At 40.5% G+C, this 17,305-nt stretch overlaps 1 protein-coding gene across 4 annotated transcripts in view; it reads right to left on the bottom strand.

The window, feature by feature from the left end:
• LOC102158400 (ras-related protein Rab-18-like) overlaps nucleotides 1–16,895 on the bottom strand; it is a 49,318-nt gene extending 32,423 nt beyond the window's left edge. For all 4 annotated transcript variants that reach the window (XM_084980225.1, XM_084980224.1, XM_084980222.1 and 1 more), the window contains exons 1-2: nucleotides 16,621–16,895; nucleotides 11,850–11,905 (exon numbers count right to left, since the gene is read on the bottom strand). In XM_084980225.1, the coding sequence (XP_084836351.1) occupies nucleotides 11,850–11,905; nucleotides 16,621–16,805 (241 nt within the window). In that variant the 5' untranslated portion in view covers nucleotides 16,806–16,895. The remainder of the gene's footprint in view (nucleotides 1–11,849; nucleotides 11,906–16,620) is intronic.
• Between the last annotated feature and the right edge of the window lie 410 nt (nucleotides 16,896–17,305).

The following is a 17,305-nucleotide window of genomic DNA, read 5'->3' as shown; positions in this document are numbered from 1 at the left end:
GAGTTCCCGTCGTGGCTCAGTGGTTAATGAATCCGACTAGGAACCATGAGGTTTCGGGTTCGATCCCTGGCCTTGCTCAGTGGGTTAAGGATCCGGGGTTGCCATGAGCTGTGGTGTAGGTTGCAGACTCGGATCAGATCCCACATTGCTATGGCTGTGGCAGCGGCTCAAGAAAAGACAAAACAAAAATTATTTTTAAAAAAATTGGTAAAATATATTTGACTTCCCGACTTTTTTTATAAAGCTCCTGAAATCAAGATAGTGAGGTACTGACCTAAAGTCAAATAGCTAAATAGAGTAGAGCAGAACTCAGAAATAGATTCAGCATACATGGACAACTGATATTTTCATAAAGATGCAAAAGTTACTCACTGCAAAAAAGGGCAGTCTTGGGAGTTCCCGTAGTGGCTCAGTGGGTAATGAACCCAACTATCATCCATGAGGACCCAGGTTCAATCCCCGGACTCCCTCAGTGGGTTAAGGATCTGGCATTGCCATGAGCTGTGGTGTAGGTCGCAGAAGCGGCTCAGATCTGGCATTGCTGTGGCTCTGGGGTAGGCCGGCGGCTACAGCTCCAATTTGACTCCCAGCCTCGCAACCTCCATATGCCGCAGGTGCACCCTAAAAAAACAAAAAACAAAAAAATTCAAAATGAATCACAGACCTAATGTAAAATATAAAACTAAAACTCTAGAGGAAAACAGGAGAAAATCATTGCAACCATCTGTTGAGTAAAAACTATAACACTGAAATCGTCATCCATAAAAAATTGATAAGCTGGATTTCATTAATTAGAAATAAACTATTAAGAGAATGACAAGAGGAGCCACAGTCTAAGAAAAAAAGACATTTGCAAGCACCTTTCATCTAGTAAGGGACTTTTATGCAGAACATATAAAGAACCTAAAGCTGAACAACTGAAAAAGGAACAACACTTGGACACTTCACACACACATACAAAATATACACACACAGATAGCAAATAAGAATTTTAAAAGATGCTAAACATCATGAGTCATTAGAGAATGTAAATTAAACTGCAATGAGATCACCAATATACACCTTTTAGGATGATTATAATTTAATAGCCTGACCATACCTAAGTATAATAGATGAGGCTACGGAAGAGCAGGAATTTTCATATGCAACTAGTGTGAATGTAAAATGACACACCATATTATACAAACCAGACAAACTGTTTTCCAAAGTTAAACATGCATCTACCACGTGATCCAGCACTCCCATTACTAGTTATTACTCTAGAGAAATAAAAAACTCAGCCTGAGAAAAGGTTGCATACTCTACTGCATCTATATGACATTCTCAAAAGACAAGCCATGGTAATAAAGACTGACCAGTGACTGCCAGGGATTAGAGACGTAAGAAGTGTGACTGGAAAGGGAGGGCAGTAGGGAAGCTCTTCGGGATGATGGAACTGTTTGGCAACTGACTGTGGTAGTGATTACATGACCATGGACATCTGTTATAATACACATGTGAAAATTTTAAAAACTCTACACCAAAAAATCCAATTTTACCACGTCATAACTTGTAAAAAAAAAATACTATCGACTCATGTGCCAGGAACAAAACAGATCAAAAATATTTTCTGAAAGAACAAATTACCAGAGAACATAGTATTGCAAAATGCCTTCTTTTCTTTTCTTTTTCTTTTTCATTTTTAGGGCTGCATTCCTGGCACATGGAGGTTCCCAGGCTGGGGGTTGAATTGAAGCTGTAGCTGCCAGCCATAGCCTCAGCCACAACCATGCCAGCCACAACCATGCCAGATCTTCAACCCACTGAGTGAGGCTGGGGATCGAACCTGCATTCTCATGGAGCCTAGTTGGGTTTGCTAACCACTGAGCCACAATGGGAACGCCTCTGCTTCTTTTACTTTTTATTTTTTATTTTATTTTTTAATTTTTTTGTCTCTTTGCCATTTCTTGGGCCACTCCTGTGGCATATGGATGTTCCCAGGCTAGGGATCCAGTCGGAGCTGTAGCCACCGGCCTACACAACAGCCACAGCAACTCGGGGATCCGAGCTGCATCTGCAACCTACACCACAGCTCACAGCAACACCAGATCCCTAACCCACTGAGCAAGGCCAGGGATCGAACCTGCAACCTCATGGTTCCTAGTCGGATTTGTTAACCACTGAGCCACGACGGGAACTCCCTCTGCTTCTTTTAAATATAAGATTTGCTTCGCTGCCAGGTCCAAGATTGATTTTGTAAACCTGTCATGGGCTTTTAAACTTAGTTCTTCATTCAAAATATTTGTTGATTCCAAACAATATGGTATTGGCATAAAAACAGAAATATAGACAGATCAGTGGAACAAGATAGAAAGTTGAGATAAATCCACGCACCTATAGTCAATTAATCTGTGCAAAGGGAGGCAAGAATATACAACTGAGAAAAGACAGTCTCTTCAAGAAGTGGTGTTAGGAAAACTGGACAGCTACATGTAAAGAATGAAATCAGAACACTCTCTAACACCATAGACAAAACTAAATTCAAAATGCATTAAAGACCTAAATACTAGACTAGATACTATAAAACTCCTTGAGTTAAACATAGGCAGGACATGACATAAATCACAGCAATATTTTTCTGGATTCATCTCCTAGAGTAATGGAAACAAAAATAAACAAATGGAACCTAATTAAGCTTTAAAGTTTTCTACATAGCAAAAGAAACCATAAACAAAACAAAAGACAACCTACAGAATAGGAGAAACATTTGCGAACAATGCAGCTGACAAGGGATTAATTTCCAAAACATACAACAGCTCATATAGTTCAATATCAAAAAAACACTCAATCAAAAAATGGGCGGAAGATCTAAATAGATATTTCTTCAAAGAAGACATACACATAGGCAAAAGCCACATGAAAAGATGTTCCATATCACTAATTATTAGAAAAGCACAAAACTACAATAAGGTATCACCAGATCAGAATGGCCATCATCAAAAAGTCTACAAGTAATAAATGCTGGAGAGGGTGCAGAGAAAAGGGACCCCTCTCGCACTACTGGTGGGAATGTAAGCTGTTCGAACTATGTAGAAAGCGGAGGAGTTCCCACCGTGGCGCAGCAGAAACAAATCCAACTAGGTAGGAACCATGAGGTTTCAGGTTCAATCCCTGGCCTTGCTCAGTAGGTTCAAGACCTGGTGTTGCTATGAGCTATGGTGTAGATCACAGATGCAGCTCGGATCCTGAACTGCTTGTAGCTATGGTGTCGGCTGGAAGCTGTAGCTCGGATTCGATCCCTAGCCTGGGAACCTCCATATGCCATAAATTCATCCCTAAAAAGAAAAAAACAAAAAACAAAAAATAAACTATGTAGAAAGCACTGAAAAACAGCCTATTGAAACCTATGAGATGCAATAAAACTTGCTCTTAAAGGGCATCTTTATTAAAGAATAAAGACTAAGGAGTTCCTGTCATGGCTCAGTGGAAATAAATCTGACTAGTATCCATGAGGACGCAGCTTCAATTCTTGTCCTTGCTCAGCAGGTTAAAGATCCAGTGTTGCCGTGAGCTGTGGTGGAGGTCGGAGACACAGCTCAGACCGGGGTTGCTGTGGCTGTGGTGTAGGCCAGAGGCTACAGCTCTGATTTGACCACACCTGGGAAGCTCCACATGCCACGAATTCAAGTGTGGCCCTAAAAAGATCAAAAAAAAAAGAATAAAGATTAAGAAGAAAATAACTTTTTTTTTTTTTTTTTGCCATGCCCATAGCATATGGAAGTTCCCAGGCCAGGGACCAAACCATGCCACAGTAGTGACCCAAACTGCATGCTAGATCCTTAATCCATTGTGCCACCAGAGAACTCCAAGAAGATAACTTAGTACTCATCTTAAGAAATTAACAAAATAAACCAAAATAAAAGTAGGAAGGAGAAAGAGGGAAGAAATAAATCAACTCCTCAAATAATAAAACAGATATATTACTTAAGGAAAGGACAGACCACAAAAATGTACAAGTTTAGAAAGGAAAGAGGAACACAAAACAGATACTGAAGAGTTTAAAAGAATACTGTATTCCAATTAACTTAACAAATAAGTAGTGATTTTTTTTTCCTGGTTACACAGCTAAGACTGTCCTAAGAAACTAGAAAACTTGAAGGATTGAAATAATAAAGAAAGGAGCAGGGTGAAACTAATTCAGAGGAAATGTAACCTTTGCAGAACAGATAATTCCAACAGTATTTAAGCAAGCCAAGACAATTTAAAAGGTGGAAAGCCCCTTCATTTAATAAATCAGTATAATTACAATACCAAATTCCTATTTTTTAAAAAAACATAAAAAAGGAGAAACCATCTTATGTATAAAAATAGATATAAAAATTCTATTAAAAAGTCAGCAGAATCCAGAAGTATGCCAGACAGTATGAGTGAAGACTTATCTAGGAAGGCAAGGACATTTCAGTATAAAAAGGTCTATCAGCCATTTGCCAATGCTGAAAAGGCTTATGAAAAAAAAATCACAATCTTTCCTAATAAAGCCTCTAAGTAAAATAGAAAAAAGAAACAATTTATATATGATGATTATTTATCATTATTCTAAATAAAGAAATGTAGAGCCATTTTTATTGCTCTATTCCACTTAAAATGTTTAACAGAATGAAATTACATACAATAGTTCCCAAATATTTTTAAATGTTTATGTAATGGCATTGAACAAAATGTATGAACTACCTTCCATTTTAATTAAATTATCTTTTTGTTAAGGAAGCCCAAACTATAAGGTAACTTGTGGATGAAAGAGATTTGATATCTGTCCTCTGAAGCCAAACACAGTCATGGGTATTTTTAAAAACTTACCAAAGGAGTGGTAAGACTCAATGATCTCAGTCAACCAATAACCAAAATTTGTCTAACTTTAGTTGAAATGTATCAACCCTCAAAAAACACCTTTATGGAAAGTCTATTCAGCAAGCATTGCTGGGAAACCTGGACAGCTGCATGCAAAGCAATGAAACTAGAACACACCCTCACACCATGCACCAAAATAAACTCCAAATGGCTGAAAGACTTAGATATACGACAGGACACCATCAAACTCCTAGAAGAGAACATAGGCAAAACACTCTCTGACATCAACATCATGAATATTTTCTCAGGTCAGTCTCCCAAAGTAATAGAAATTAGAGCAAAAATAAACCCATGGGACCTCATCAAACTGAAAAGCTTTTGCACAGCAAAGGAAACCCAAAAGAAAACAAAAAGACAACTTTCAGAATGGGAGAAAATAGTTTCAAATGATGCAACTGACAAGGGCTTAATCTCTAGAATATATAAGCAACTTATACAACCCAACAGCAAAAAAACCAATCAATCAATGGAAAAATGGGCAAAAGACCTGAATAGACATTTCTCCAAAGAAGATATACAGATGGCCAAAAAACACATGAAAAAATGCTCAACATCGCTGATTATAAGAGAAATGCAAATCAAAACTACCATGAGATACCACCTCACACCAGTCAGAATGGCCATCATTCATAAGTCCACAAATAACAAGTGCTGGAGGGGCTGTGGAGAAAAGGGAACCCTCCTGCACTGTTGGTGGGAATGTAAACTGGTACAGCCACTATGGAGAACAGTTTGGAGATACCTGAGAAATCTATCCATAGAACTTCCATATGACCCTGCAATCCCACTCTTGGACATCTATCCGGACAAAGCTCTACTTAAAAGAGACACATGCACCCGCATGTTCATTGCAGCACTATTCACAATAGCCAGGACGTGGAAACAACCCAAATGTCCATCGACAGAGGATTGGATTCGGAAGATGTGGTATATATACACAATGGAATACTACTCAGCCATAAAAAAAGATGACATCATGCCATTTGCAGCAACATGGATGGAACTAGAGACTCTCATACTGAGTGAAATGAGCCAGAAAGACAAAGACAAATACCATATGATATCACTTATAACTGGAATCTAATATCCAGCACAAATGAACATCTCCTCAGAAAAGAAAAACATGGACTTGGAGAAGAGACTTGTGGCTGCCTGATGGGAGGGGGAGGGAGTGGGAGGGATCGGGAGCTTGGGCTTATCAGACACAACCTAGAATAGATTTACAAGGAGATCCTGCTGAATAGCATTGAGAACTATGTCTAGATACTCATGTTGCAACAGAAGAAAGGGTGGGGGAAAAAAACTGTAACTGCAATGTATACATCTAAGGATAACCTGACCCCCTTGCTGTACAGTGGGAAAATAAAAAAAAAAAAAACACCTTTATGGAGTTCCTGTCATGGCGCAGTGGTTAACGAATCCAACTAGGAACCATGAGGATGCGGGTTCGATCCCTGGCCTTGCTCTGTGGGTTAAGGATCTGGCATTGCCATGAGCTGTGGTGTAGGTCGCAGATGTGGCTCGGATCCCGCGTTGCTCTGGCTCTGGCGTAGGCCAGCGGCTACAGCTCCGATTCGACCCCTAGCCTGGGAACCTCCATGTGCCGTGAGAGCAGCCCAAGAAATGGCAAAAAGACAAAAAACAAAAACAAAACAAAACCTTCACATATTTTAACCATTGTGTCTTACAGATTAAGAAATACATGTGAGCCTGTCTGTAAATTAGAGAACGAGTTTTAAATTTTCTAATTTTTTTATTTGAAAAGTTTTAGTTAAAGCACTCTTTTTTTTATTCAAAGTTTACCTAAAGAGGGTAAATTAAAAAAAACAAAAACCATGAAGTAAATTTAGCCTATTTAATCAGACTATATAAAGTTAGTATAACTACTTTCTATAAGGATCTAATGATCATGCTTAAATTTCAACCAATTGTATCTATGGAGCTGATTAAGTACCTCAGGTAAAGACCTGATTGAGTACCATCCTATGGCCTGGCTGTAGCAAAAAGAGAAACCTAATGCCTCCCCCCAACATTCCCATGTAACCAACAAAAATCTGGTCAAAATATTCTTACAACTTTGTGTGTGCTTATATGTTTATGTCAGAAATGCTACCTTGGATCATATCATTAAATATTGGTTGTATTTCACTATGGTTCTTCTTCTGAGACTCAAAAAGACATATGTCATTCCTTTTCTGATTTCCCTATCACTCTCTTGCTCTAAACTCTTTGCTATGTTTTCCAGTCTTTACCATCCCTTGTGATCCTTCCAATTTCCCCTTCATTTCAGTGATGTTTCATTTTCTCATTTATTCTTCTTTCCACTCAGCTTACACTGCGTCTTCTCATGTAGTCATACTGTCTCTTCCCCAACCTCTTACATCACTGTTTAGTGCTCTCAGTGCTAAATATTTCCACTAAGGGTCTTAAATTCATGGCAATGTAGAGTCCTATTTTCATGTTCTTTACACCATTTTTTTTTTCTGATGAGTATTCTTCGCTTGTTCTCTTTTTCTGTTTCTTTCTTCCTTTTCAATTCTTGAATGGTGGTAATGGCCTTGAGCTAGATTCTCTTTGCCTAGGTCAACTGCTGAAATTGCAGAGCTATTCCTGGATAGGAATATCTGCAGGAGGTTCATGCAGAAAGCTACCAGTTCTGCACCAGCAAAATTTTGTCTTGATTCAGGGTTTTACATGAGAAGAATCATTCAGTTTTTCACTTCTCAACAGCCAAAGGATAGGCAGCCTTGAGGTTTTTAAAAGGCAAAGGTGTCTTCTCCACTGATACAGAGACAGACAAATGCAAAAATGTTTGTCTGTGTTAACTCCTTGCTTGGCTTTACTTCCCCAACTTGCTATGATCAAACCAGATGCAGGGAACTCCTGCCATTAGCTTAGGAAACCTGCTTTGCTTTTAAAAACGGGCCGGGGGGGGGGGGTGTTCCCGTTGTGGCACAGCGGAAATGAATCCGACTAGGAACCGTGAGGTTGCGGGTTCAATCCCTGGCCTCACTCAGTGGGCTAAGGATCCCGAGTTACCATGAGCTGTGGTGTAGGTCACAGATGCGGCTCAGATCTGGTGTTGCTGTGGCTCTGGCATAAGCCAGCAGCTGTAGCTCCGACTAGACCCCTAGCTTGGGGACCTCGTATGCCTCGAGGGCGGCCCTAAAAAGACAAAAAAAGGGGGGGGGGGCCTCTCAGTTTCACAAAGCACCTCTTGCTGGCTCCAAGCTCTGAGGTGTGGCATCCTCTCCACTTCTTCCCATGGGAGGCCTGCTTGGTCTCCACTGCTTCTGGCAGCCATTCTACCTATTCTGAGGCTTGGGGTTTTAGCTGCCTTCTCAGTTAGTGGATTATGGGGTTTGTAATTTAGTTTTTCCCTCTCTTTGTTATTAGCCAACTGTCAGAAAGCAAAAGAAGAAAATGCCAACTTTATATAGTACCATCTTCAAATTCAAAATCCAACAATTATCTTAAAAGAACATTTTAGGGAGTTACCATTGTGGCTCAGCTGTAACGAATCTGACTATTATCCATGAGGAGCAGATTTGATCCCTGGGCTTGCTCAGTGTGTTAAGGAGCCAGCGTTGCCTCAAGCTGTGGTGTAGGTCATAGACGCAGCTTGGATCTGGCATGGTTTTGGATATGGCTGTGGCTGTGGTATAGGCCTGCAGCTGCAGCTCCAGTTCAACCCCTAGCCTGGGAACTTCCATATGCTGCAGATGCAGCCTGAAAAAGACAAAAAATAAATATTTTATATAAGACAAAAACTTCAGTGTCTCACTATATTACTGAAAGATAAAGGTGTGTTTCCTTACCTACTCTGTGAGGTAAAATGCTAATTTCCCACACAAAACACTGATTTTCATAAGGCCATTATGAATTGAGCTAATAATTTTTCTTTTAAAAACTCATGTGTATATTGGTTATAACCTAGGGCAGAAAATTATCTGATGCCAAAATGTAAAAGATACTTTTCAAGACCCAGGACCCACTGGGGGAACAAATTATGTATATTCTCATCAGTATGCTGCAATCTTAGTATTTGTTTTTAAGCCAAAGCCTTTTCAGGAATAAAGACAACAAAAGATCTGACATTCTGCAAGTCCTCAACTACATTTGGGTTTCAAATGAAGACAGTTTATATTATATATAAGGCCATTCCCTTAGTAAAATTTTAATGCTGGTCAAGCTTATTTTTCTGTCAGTTACTGTTCTTCTACTCCTTGCTTATCCAATACCAGGTATGTCCTGAGCAAAATCAAGTTTTATTATTTTTTTAAAGGAGCAAATATATAGATTTATGACCAAATCAAAATAGACTTCTGGGAGTTCCTGTCGTGGCTCAGTGGTTAACAAATCCGACTAGGAACCATGAGGTTTCGGGTTTGATTCCCGGCCTTGTTCAGTGGGTTAAGGATCTAGTGTTGCCTGTGAGCTGTGGTGTAGGTCACAGATGTGGCTTGGATCCCATGTTGCTGCGGCTGTGTCACAGGCCGGCGGCTACAGCTCCAATTGGACCCCTAGCCTGGGAACCTCCATGTACCGCAGATGCGGCCCTAGAAAAGACAAAAAAGACCAAAAAAATAAATAAAAATTAAAATTAAAAAAATAGATTTTTGAATTACTAGTGTTTTAAATGAGTCCCTTAAATGATTTTTGAATTACTACTGTTTTAAATGATTCCACCATGGCTCAGCAGAAATGAATCTGACTAGGATCCATGAGGACGCAGGTTTGATCCCTGGCCTAACTCAGTGGCTTAAGGATCCAGCATTGCCGTGAGCTGTGGTGTAGGCTGCAGCTGCGGCTCGGATCTGGTGTTGCTGTGGCTGTGGCATAGGCCAGAGGCTACAACTCTGATTCGACACCTAGCTAGGGAACCTCCATATGCCACGGATGCAGCCCTAAAAAGACAAAAAAAAAAGAAAAAAAAAATTCCCTTTTACGCACATTAAATTTGTAGATGTTAATGTCATACAAAAGTTAACACCCGATCTAGTTTATTAAACAATTAGAGGCACCATGAGTTCATAGTAATAGAAAGTAACAGAGAAGAGCTCTTTCTTACAGAATTCCAAATAAGAAATGGAAATGGAAGGATGGAATGTGAAACATCATCACAAACACAGCTAGAATGACAGGATGACACTTAGCAGTGGAGAAGCTTGGTGTATGTCACCTTAGAAGCCAAAGTCCCACTGGTACCAATTCTCACCCTGCTCTGAGAAGCACTTCTGAGGAATCCCTGCCCAAAAGGCATAATCTGAATCTAACTATGAGGACACACTGGACAAATGCAAAATAATGGACCTGTTTATGCTCTTCAAAAACGTCAAGGCCAGTAAATAAGCAAATTTCCAAACAATCAAACATGTCAAGGCCATGAAAGACAAAGAAAGCGTGAAGAACTCTTCAGATGAAAAGAGACTAAAGAAGAAGGACAAGTTCATTCAATATGTGATCCTGGGCCAGAATCAATAAGACATCAGTGGGACAACTGATGAAATCTGTCTGTATACAGAAGAACTGCATCCACGTTCATTTAGGAAATACACATTAAAGAACTCAGAGGTTAAAGACATCGAAGATATCATCAGCAGTTTTCTCTCAAGCAATATGAAAAAAGCAAGAATACTATGTATATGTACATAGGGAGAGAATGATAAAGCATATGTCACAAATATTAACATTTAAGGGATTTAAGTAAGATACACAGGGATTCTTTGAACTATTTTTACAATTTTTCTTAGTATGAAATTATTTAATAATAAAAAGGGGGAAAAAAGTCAAGCCAGTTAATAGAAACACTTTATTTTTCCTAATAATAATAATAATACCAGAATCAGCTGTACTACATTCCACTCATCAGACCATGTAATTTTAGAGCTGGAAGAAAAATGTATTCTCTCACCCAAATTCCTAACTTACAGATGAAGACAATGGAGTTAGAGACTTGCTCAAGATGACAATGTTCAAGGCAGAGCCAAGACTATCATCCTGCTCTGACTCAGCTCCTTCTACTACTGCAAGCTGTCTCATGTATCTGTATATTGTCATCTGCTCTCTAAACATGGGATATCCAAATATTTAGCTCTATCTTCTCATATATTCTAATAAGCTGGCATGCCAAAGCACTTTCAGGCAATTTAAACTATGTTTTTAAATGGCATTTAGGTATTACCGCTTCTAACAATCTTTAATAACTAATATCAATAAACATGTTGAGTTCAGAATACATGCCAGATCCTTCACTGATCCCACAAAGGCAAAGTCAATACACTCCATTGTCGATGATACTGCTGGTCCAAGATAGAGACCAAGTCTGTATTATTGATCACTATAACTCACCTCTTAGGACAGTTCCTGTCACATAATAAACATTCAAATAACTGTATGCTGCTAAATAAAATACAATCCATAGCACAATGTGTATGCAGAGTTAACAAAGTACTATGAGACAACAGAAAAGGAAGCTATTTTTGCTTGCGTAGCTTTATAATGGCTTCAGATTTTTTTTTTTTTTTTTTTTTTTTTTTTTTTTTTTTTTTGTCTTTTCAAGGGCTGCACCTGCAGCATAAGGAGGTTCCCAGGCTACGGGTCTAATCAAGGCTGTAGCCGCTGGCCTACACCACAGCCACAGCAACTCATCGTCCAAGCCAAGTCTGTGACCTACACCACAGCTAATAGCAACACCGGATCCTTAGCTTACTGAGCAAGGCCAGGGATGGAACCCACAGCCTCATGGCTCCTAGTCAGATTCGTTAACCACTGACTCACAAGGGGAACTCCAGACTTCAGAAATTTAATGACACCAAAGTTAAGACTTGAAAGACAAATAAGATTTCAACAGACATGGAAGCAATGGGGTGGTGAGAGGATGGGTAGGGGGAGTTAGACAAAACAGCTCAAAGGCAAAAAAATACTTGGCATTTCTACTGAATTTTTAAACACAGGCTTACCTATTGTTGTTGCAAGTTCCAGATCAAAAGTATCATCTGTGAACCTCAAGAGCAGGCTAAAAGAGATGTTAAAAAGACAGATTAGGAATTTGGCTTTTCTTTCCAATCATTTGGTAAATGTTCATAATTGTTATATTTTTATCACAAGTTAGATAACAGATAAGAATAGCTGATGTAGTTTGCTCCCAGAAATACTGCCCCAGTGCAGGTATATACAGAGGAATTTAATTTTGGGAAAGGCAATTAAAGCATCCCAAATGCAAAGTAGTTTAGAAAATGTACTTCCCATGCTCCCTGCTCAATTTCCCAAGGGTGAAAAGAATTGTGTGGGTTTATTAAAACTGTATTGGTATGTCCTCCTGAGAAAATGGCATTAAGAAACATGCCATGCTTTGACTGACATGGACAAAAGGGAAAAACAAGTCTCTTGGAATGCAACAAATTAATTTTTTTTAATTCTGATGCGTAATCCACTGTGAATTCAAGTCAAAACAGAAAAGCATGTTGCATCCCCGTAGTGGCTCAGTGGTTTACAAACCCTACTAACATCCATGAGGATTCAGGTTCGATCAGCTTTGCTCAGTGGGTTAAAGATTGGGCATTGCCATGAGCTGTGGTGTAGGTTTCAGACGTGGCTTGGATCCCACATTGCTGTGGCTGTGATGTAGGCTGGCAGCTACAGCTCCAACTCAACTCCTAGCCTGGGAACTTCCATATGCCACAGATGCGACCCTAAAAAGACAACAAAAAAATAAAAGAGAAAAGAAAAGTGTGAAATCCAGCATCTTCAAACAAGTAGTATGACTGTTACCTAAGTGGAAAGAAGAGACTCGGTAAAGAGTGAAGGCAGAAAGGTGACCAGATGGCCAGAGTAGGTATCCTCTGGCAAATGCCAGGTAGGGTTATGAAATCAAGCAGTAACAGGGAGCTATAAGCTTTCAAAGAAAGGAAGGGCAGGAACTGCTCTGCATTTTGAAAAGTTAATGCTAGCAAAGAAATGCAAGAAAATCAAGGGAACAGCTGCAATGATTACAGTTAAGAGATAATGAAGGACTAAGCCTAGAAAACAGTAAAGAAATTAGAAAGGAAGGCATGAAATGGAAGGAAAAGAGACCATAAGAGTATTCCAAGATTTTGTCTCCCAGGATTATTTTAATATAAGGCAAAAGAATCAGTTATTAAAAGCTCTTCAGAAATAAAATCTAAGCTTTTAGTAAAGCCCTGGGTTTGTAAAACTAATCAATTTTCCTTCTCATTACCTCCTAAGTAGGACGAGACTGTTCTATTGACCTGTCTGCCTTAATAAAAATCAAAGCAACAGTTACCACTCATCCTAATTTCAGGAAAGAAATAAAAGAAGACTTCCTCAGATTGTAATTATTGCTGCTAAAGTTTTGGGTTTGTTTGGTTTTTTTGTTTTTGTTGTTGTGGTTGTTGTTTGTTTGTTTGTTTGTTTTTTGTCCACAAGGTATACTGCAAAACATAATGATGTCTTGGTAGGTTTCAAACCCACTGTCACTAATTCTATTTGAAGCATTAACTCTCCCTTTCCTGGTTTTGCTTTTTGTTTACCATAAAACTGGCACCACAAAAGCAAAGTAAAACAGAAGAATCAAATTATAGATTTTCCTACTTAACACTGAACCCTCTTGAGTATAATTTTACTTACCTCCAACATGAAATTAGGTGACAGCACTAATAAACATCTTAAAGGCTACTCATAATGAAATAAGAGTTTTAACTAAGGAACAGCTGCCCCCCCCCCCCAGCTGAAAGCCTTTTGAGCTATGCTCCCCTCATACCATCCTTCTTGTAATAATGTAGCAACTATGTACCCTATGTACAAGCCAGCAGTCCTGCTGATGGTGTTCCTAGCATTGCTTATCAGTTCTGCTTCTATAACCTTGCTTGCTCAGTTTCTTACGGAGGATCACTGCCTGCTCCCAGAAGGGGGGAGATCCCAGGATGCTTACATGGGAAAAACAAGACCCTGTAATGTATAAAGGTTGCTGAGAACAAAGACCTGGTACTCAGACTCTGGAGGTGACTCCTAAGAGCCCGCACCCATGCTGAATAAACCTTGCTTTTCCACATCTCCGAGTGCCGTTTGTCTCCTTCTGCTGCCATGGTTTTTGCAGTTTCCGCAACGATAAAAAGATTTTTCTTCTCTCCCCAACATTAAACTTTAATAAAAGTGAAGATTTCACTAAAAATTTCAGTTATGATTTCAGAATAGAAAAGGCATGTGTCTATACTTGGTCATCAGAGAAAATATTATTACAAAAATGTGGCAGTAATAATAATACCATAATACTAATGTAAATAACAATGGTACTATCACTTACTGAAGTCAACAACATGCCAGACAGAGCAATAGATGGAGGCAGTAACTACCACCGTTCTACTTGGAGGAGACCAGGTTTATAACTCATCAGTGTCATTAAGACGAGTCCTCATTTCTTAATTTACAAATGAAACTGTCCAAAAAGGATGGGGATATAAGGGGCACGGGGGGGGGGGGCAGCAATTTAGGTAACAGAGGTCTCTATAATCCTTTCGAGTTTCTGAAACACCCTGCTACTTCTTTTCTCAGCTAGCCACAGAATCAAAGACTCTTACCTGTTTAACACTAGATAGGGGCTGAGAGATTTCTACTTCAACCTCACTTTTAAAATGAAGCAATGAAGGCGTAGAGCATTCGGTGTTACACACAAGGTCACACAAGTAGCAGCACAAAGTTTCATGATTCTGATCTCCTGGCTGTTCTCACACATGCTCATTACTTGAAAAATAACCCACTAACTTGAATTAGTTCAGACATTCTTTGCTGTGCAATGATTTTTCAACAACACAAATGATACCTCACTTTCACTAACTCTAGATCAATAAAGAAATAAAAACAATAGGTTAGATCAACCCTGTAAGATTATATCCATAACAAATGTTTTCGTTTTTGTATTAACTCACCTTAAAAAACAAAGGCTTCTCAAGTCATTTATTCTCAACTTATCCAGAAAGGTAAGTGTTTAACGTTGTTTTTCCACAGCTTATCACATTTACTAATAATATATATCTAGCTAGAAAAATAAGCCAAATTTCTCCCTAAATGCAACCCTTTTATTGAAAGAGGTGATGGTGTTGAAATTTTGCAGTGAGCAGTTCATAATAATAATTCACCACTAAGTTTTTAGGAAAAGTTTGGAGATTAGATCCAATTAAGTTTGTTTGAGGGGCAGTAACGATGAAAACCAAAGAATCCACTTAATAGATTTTACTCTAGAGGGAGACCATGAATTATGTAAACACTGTACCTCCAGTTAAACTTCGACTAGATCACCCATTCACGCATCCAATACACCTAGAAAAGGTGCCAACCAACCATATTTTGGGTTGAAACACATGAAATGACATTCAGCCATTCTCAACTTCACAATCAGCAATTTCACATGACTTAACCTAAGTGAGGGTCACACTTCAAGAAGAAAAAAGATCACGAGGCCATGGAATTCCTATTAAGACAATGTTTATATATTACCTAACTTTTTAACCCTCAAATACAATAAACCAACATCATGAACATTATTTTATTGAGCTCTTTAATACACAGATATACACAAATCACACTATTTTGTTAGCCCATGGTGTTTCATTAATTCATTCCTTGTTATGTACAAATCCCTCCCTCCAATACTGTGTACATTAAATGAGGGAAACCATGAACATGTATTGTCAGCCTTTAAAAATACGTAAAGTTTCAGAACATATTACAGAAAAAGATTTCAAATCCTCAAATATCTAAGAAAATAAGACTTAAGTGATTTGAAAAATACATTTATCAGGAGGTATAGCTAAAATATGACATTGCTTGGAAATTTTATACAGATAAATAAAATCTATATAAACCTCCTGGAATTTGGCTACTATTTACAAATCAAAGCCGCCTAGAATACACCTTACTCCTAATCAGATGGCAAAGATTTTAACTTCACCTGGAGAACTATTTTAAGACCTGGATGAAATCACAACCCCTCTTGCAACACCCAACAGGCTCCACCTCTCCCAGGGCCTCTTATACTCAACTCTAATTAGAGTCAATATTATTTTCCCTAAGAAAGAGTCGAAAAAGAAAAGACACTACTCATGTGTTGTTCTACCTCTATATGACGTGGCAGAATGAGAAGTAACAAAGACATTCGATTTCACCAGTGGTCCACAGCTTACACCCTAGCATCTTAGCCTAAGTGAATTATTCAAGTAGGCAGAAGACCGATGAGTTCTTTCACAGATGATTCATTAAAACAAAAACAAAAACCAACCTGCACCGGAATAGCCCAGGAATGTGACCTAGGGAGTCGCGAAACTTCCTGTGGAAAAGACTACGTATTCGGAGAAAGCCCGACAGAAATCCCACCATGGTTTAGTGACAACTCTCCACTCGCGGGGTGACAGGCAGCCTGAGCCCGGACGGGCCCAGCGAGGCCTCTGACTTTGCCGGACGCGGACCCACACCCGCCGGCCGAGTGGCGCCGTCGGAACTGCCTTCCTCTGGGTGCACAGGAGGGGAAGCGACCCAGAAGCCAGCCTGGCGGAGGCCGCGGACCTGGCGGGCGCGAGGATGCGGGGAGCAGGGCCCCAGGCGCGAGGCCGGGCCGCCCAGCCCGACCAACGGCCGGCCGCCGCCGTTTACCGTTCCCGCCGCGGCCCAGCAGCCAGCGGCGACCCAAGTAGAAAGAGCCCCGCCGCCCTCGCCACGGCCGCAGACCCGCCTCACCTGGGCTTGCCCGCGCCACTCTCGCCGATGGTGAGGATCTTCAGCGTAGTCAGCACGTCCTCGTCCATCCTGGCCGTCCATCCTGGCCGTCCATCCTGGCCGTCCATCCTGGCCGTCCATCCTGGCCGTCCATCCTGGCCGTCCATCCTGGCCGTCCATCCTGGCCGTCCATCCTGGCCGTCCATCCTGGCCCTGCTCGGCTCCCGGCCCGCCGCCCCCGGCGTCGGCCTCTTTCAACTGTGGGCGGAGCGCATGCGCAGCGCCCAGCCCCGCCCCGCGGCTGCCACCTTCCTTTCACACCTGGAGTTCATATTGTAGGAGCCTCCGACACCCTGGTTACGCCTGGATGTAGCCCTCCGTCTGCGCCGAAACCCAGAGTCCCAGGCGTCTCTCCGACGGTAAGCCCTCCCTTGCATCAAGTGCAGAAGGAGAGAGCTGGGAGCGACTTCACCTACCTCGCAGGCTCTTCCTCCTCTCCAGTCCTAGCTTGACCCTCATCCTGTGATGCCGGTACTTGGAAGAAGACTGCGTTAGGTTAGGGGAGCATAGTGTTCTTTTATTTCAGCAGCTGCTCCCAACAGCTGCATTGCAGTGTGAAAAGTCTTGTGCTTGAAGGCAGGTTACCTGACTTTAGGTCCCAACTACTGTATAACCGCTTTATATTACGTGGACTTTTGAGCCTGTT

This window comes from Sus scrofa, chromosome 10, assembly GCF_054392235.1.
Source record: "Sus scrofa isolate SSC_HxYL_T2T_F1_AM1 chromosome 10, Sscrofa_HxYL_maternal_Yorkshire_Landrace_v2.0, whole genome shotgun sequence".
In the NCBI taxonomy this organism is placed as follows: domain Eukaryota; kingdom Metazoa; phylum Chordata; class Mammalia; order Artiodactyla; family Suidae; genus Sus; species Sus scrofa.
The sequence above is the reverse complement of the archived record's forward strand: the minus strand, read 5'-3'. Positions and strand labels throughout refer to the sequence as shown.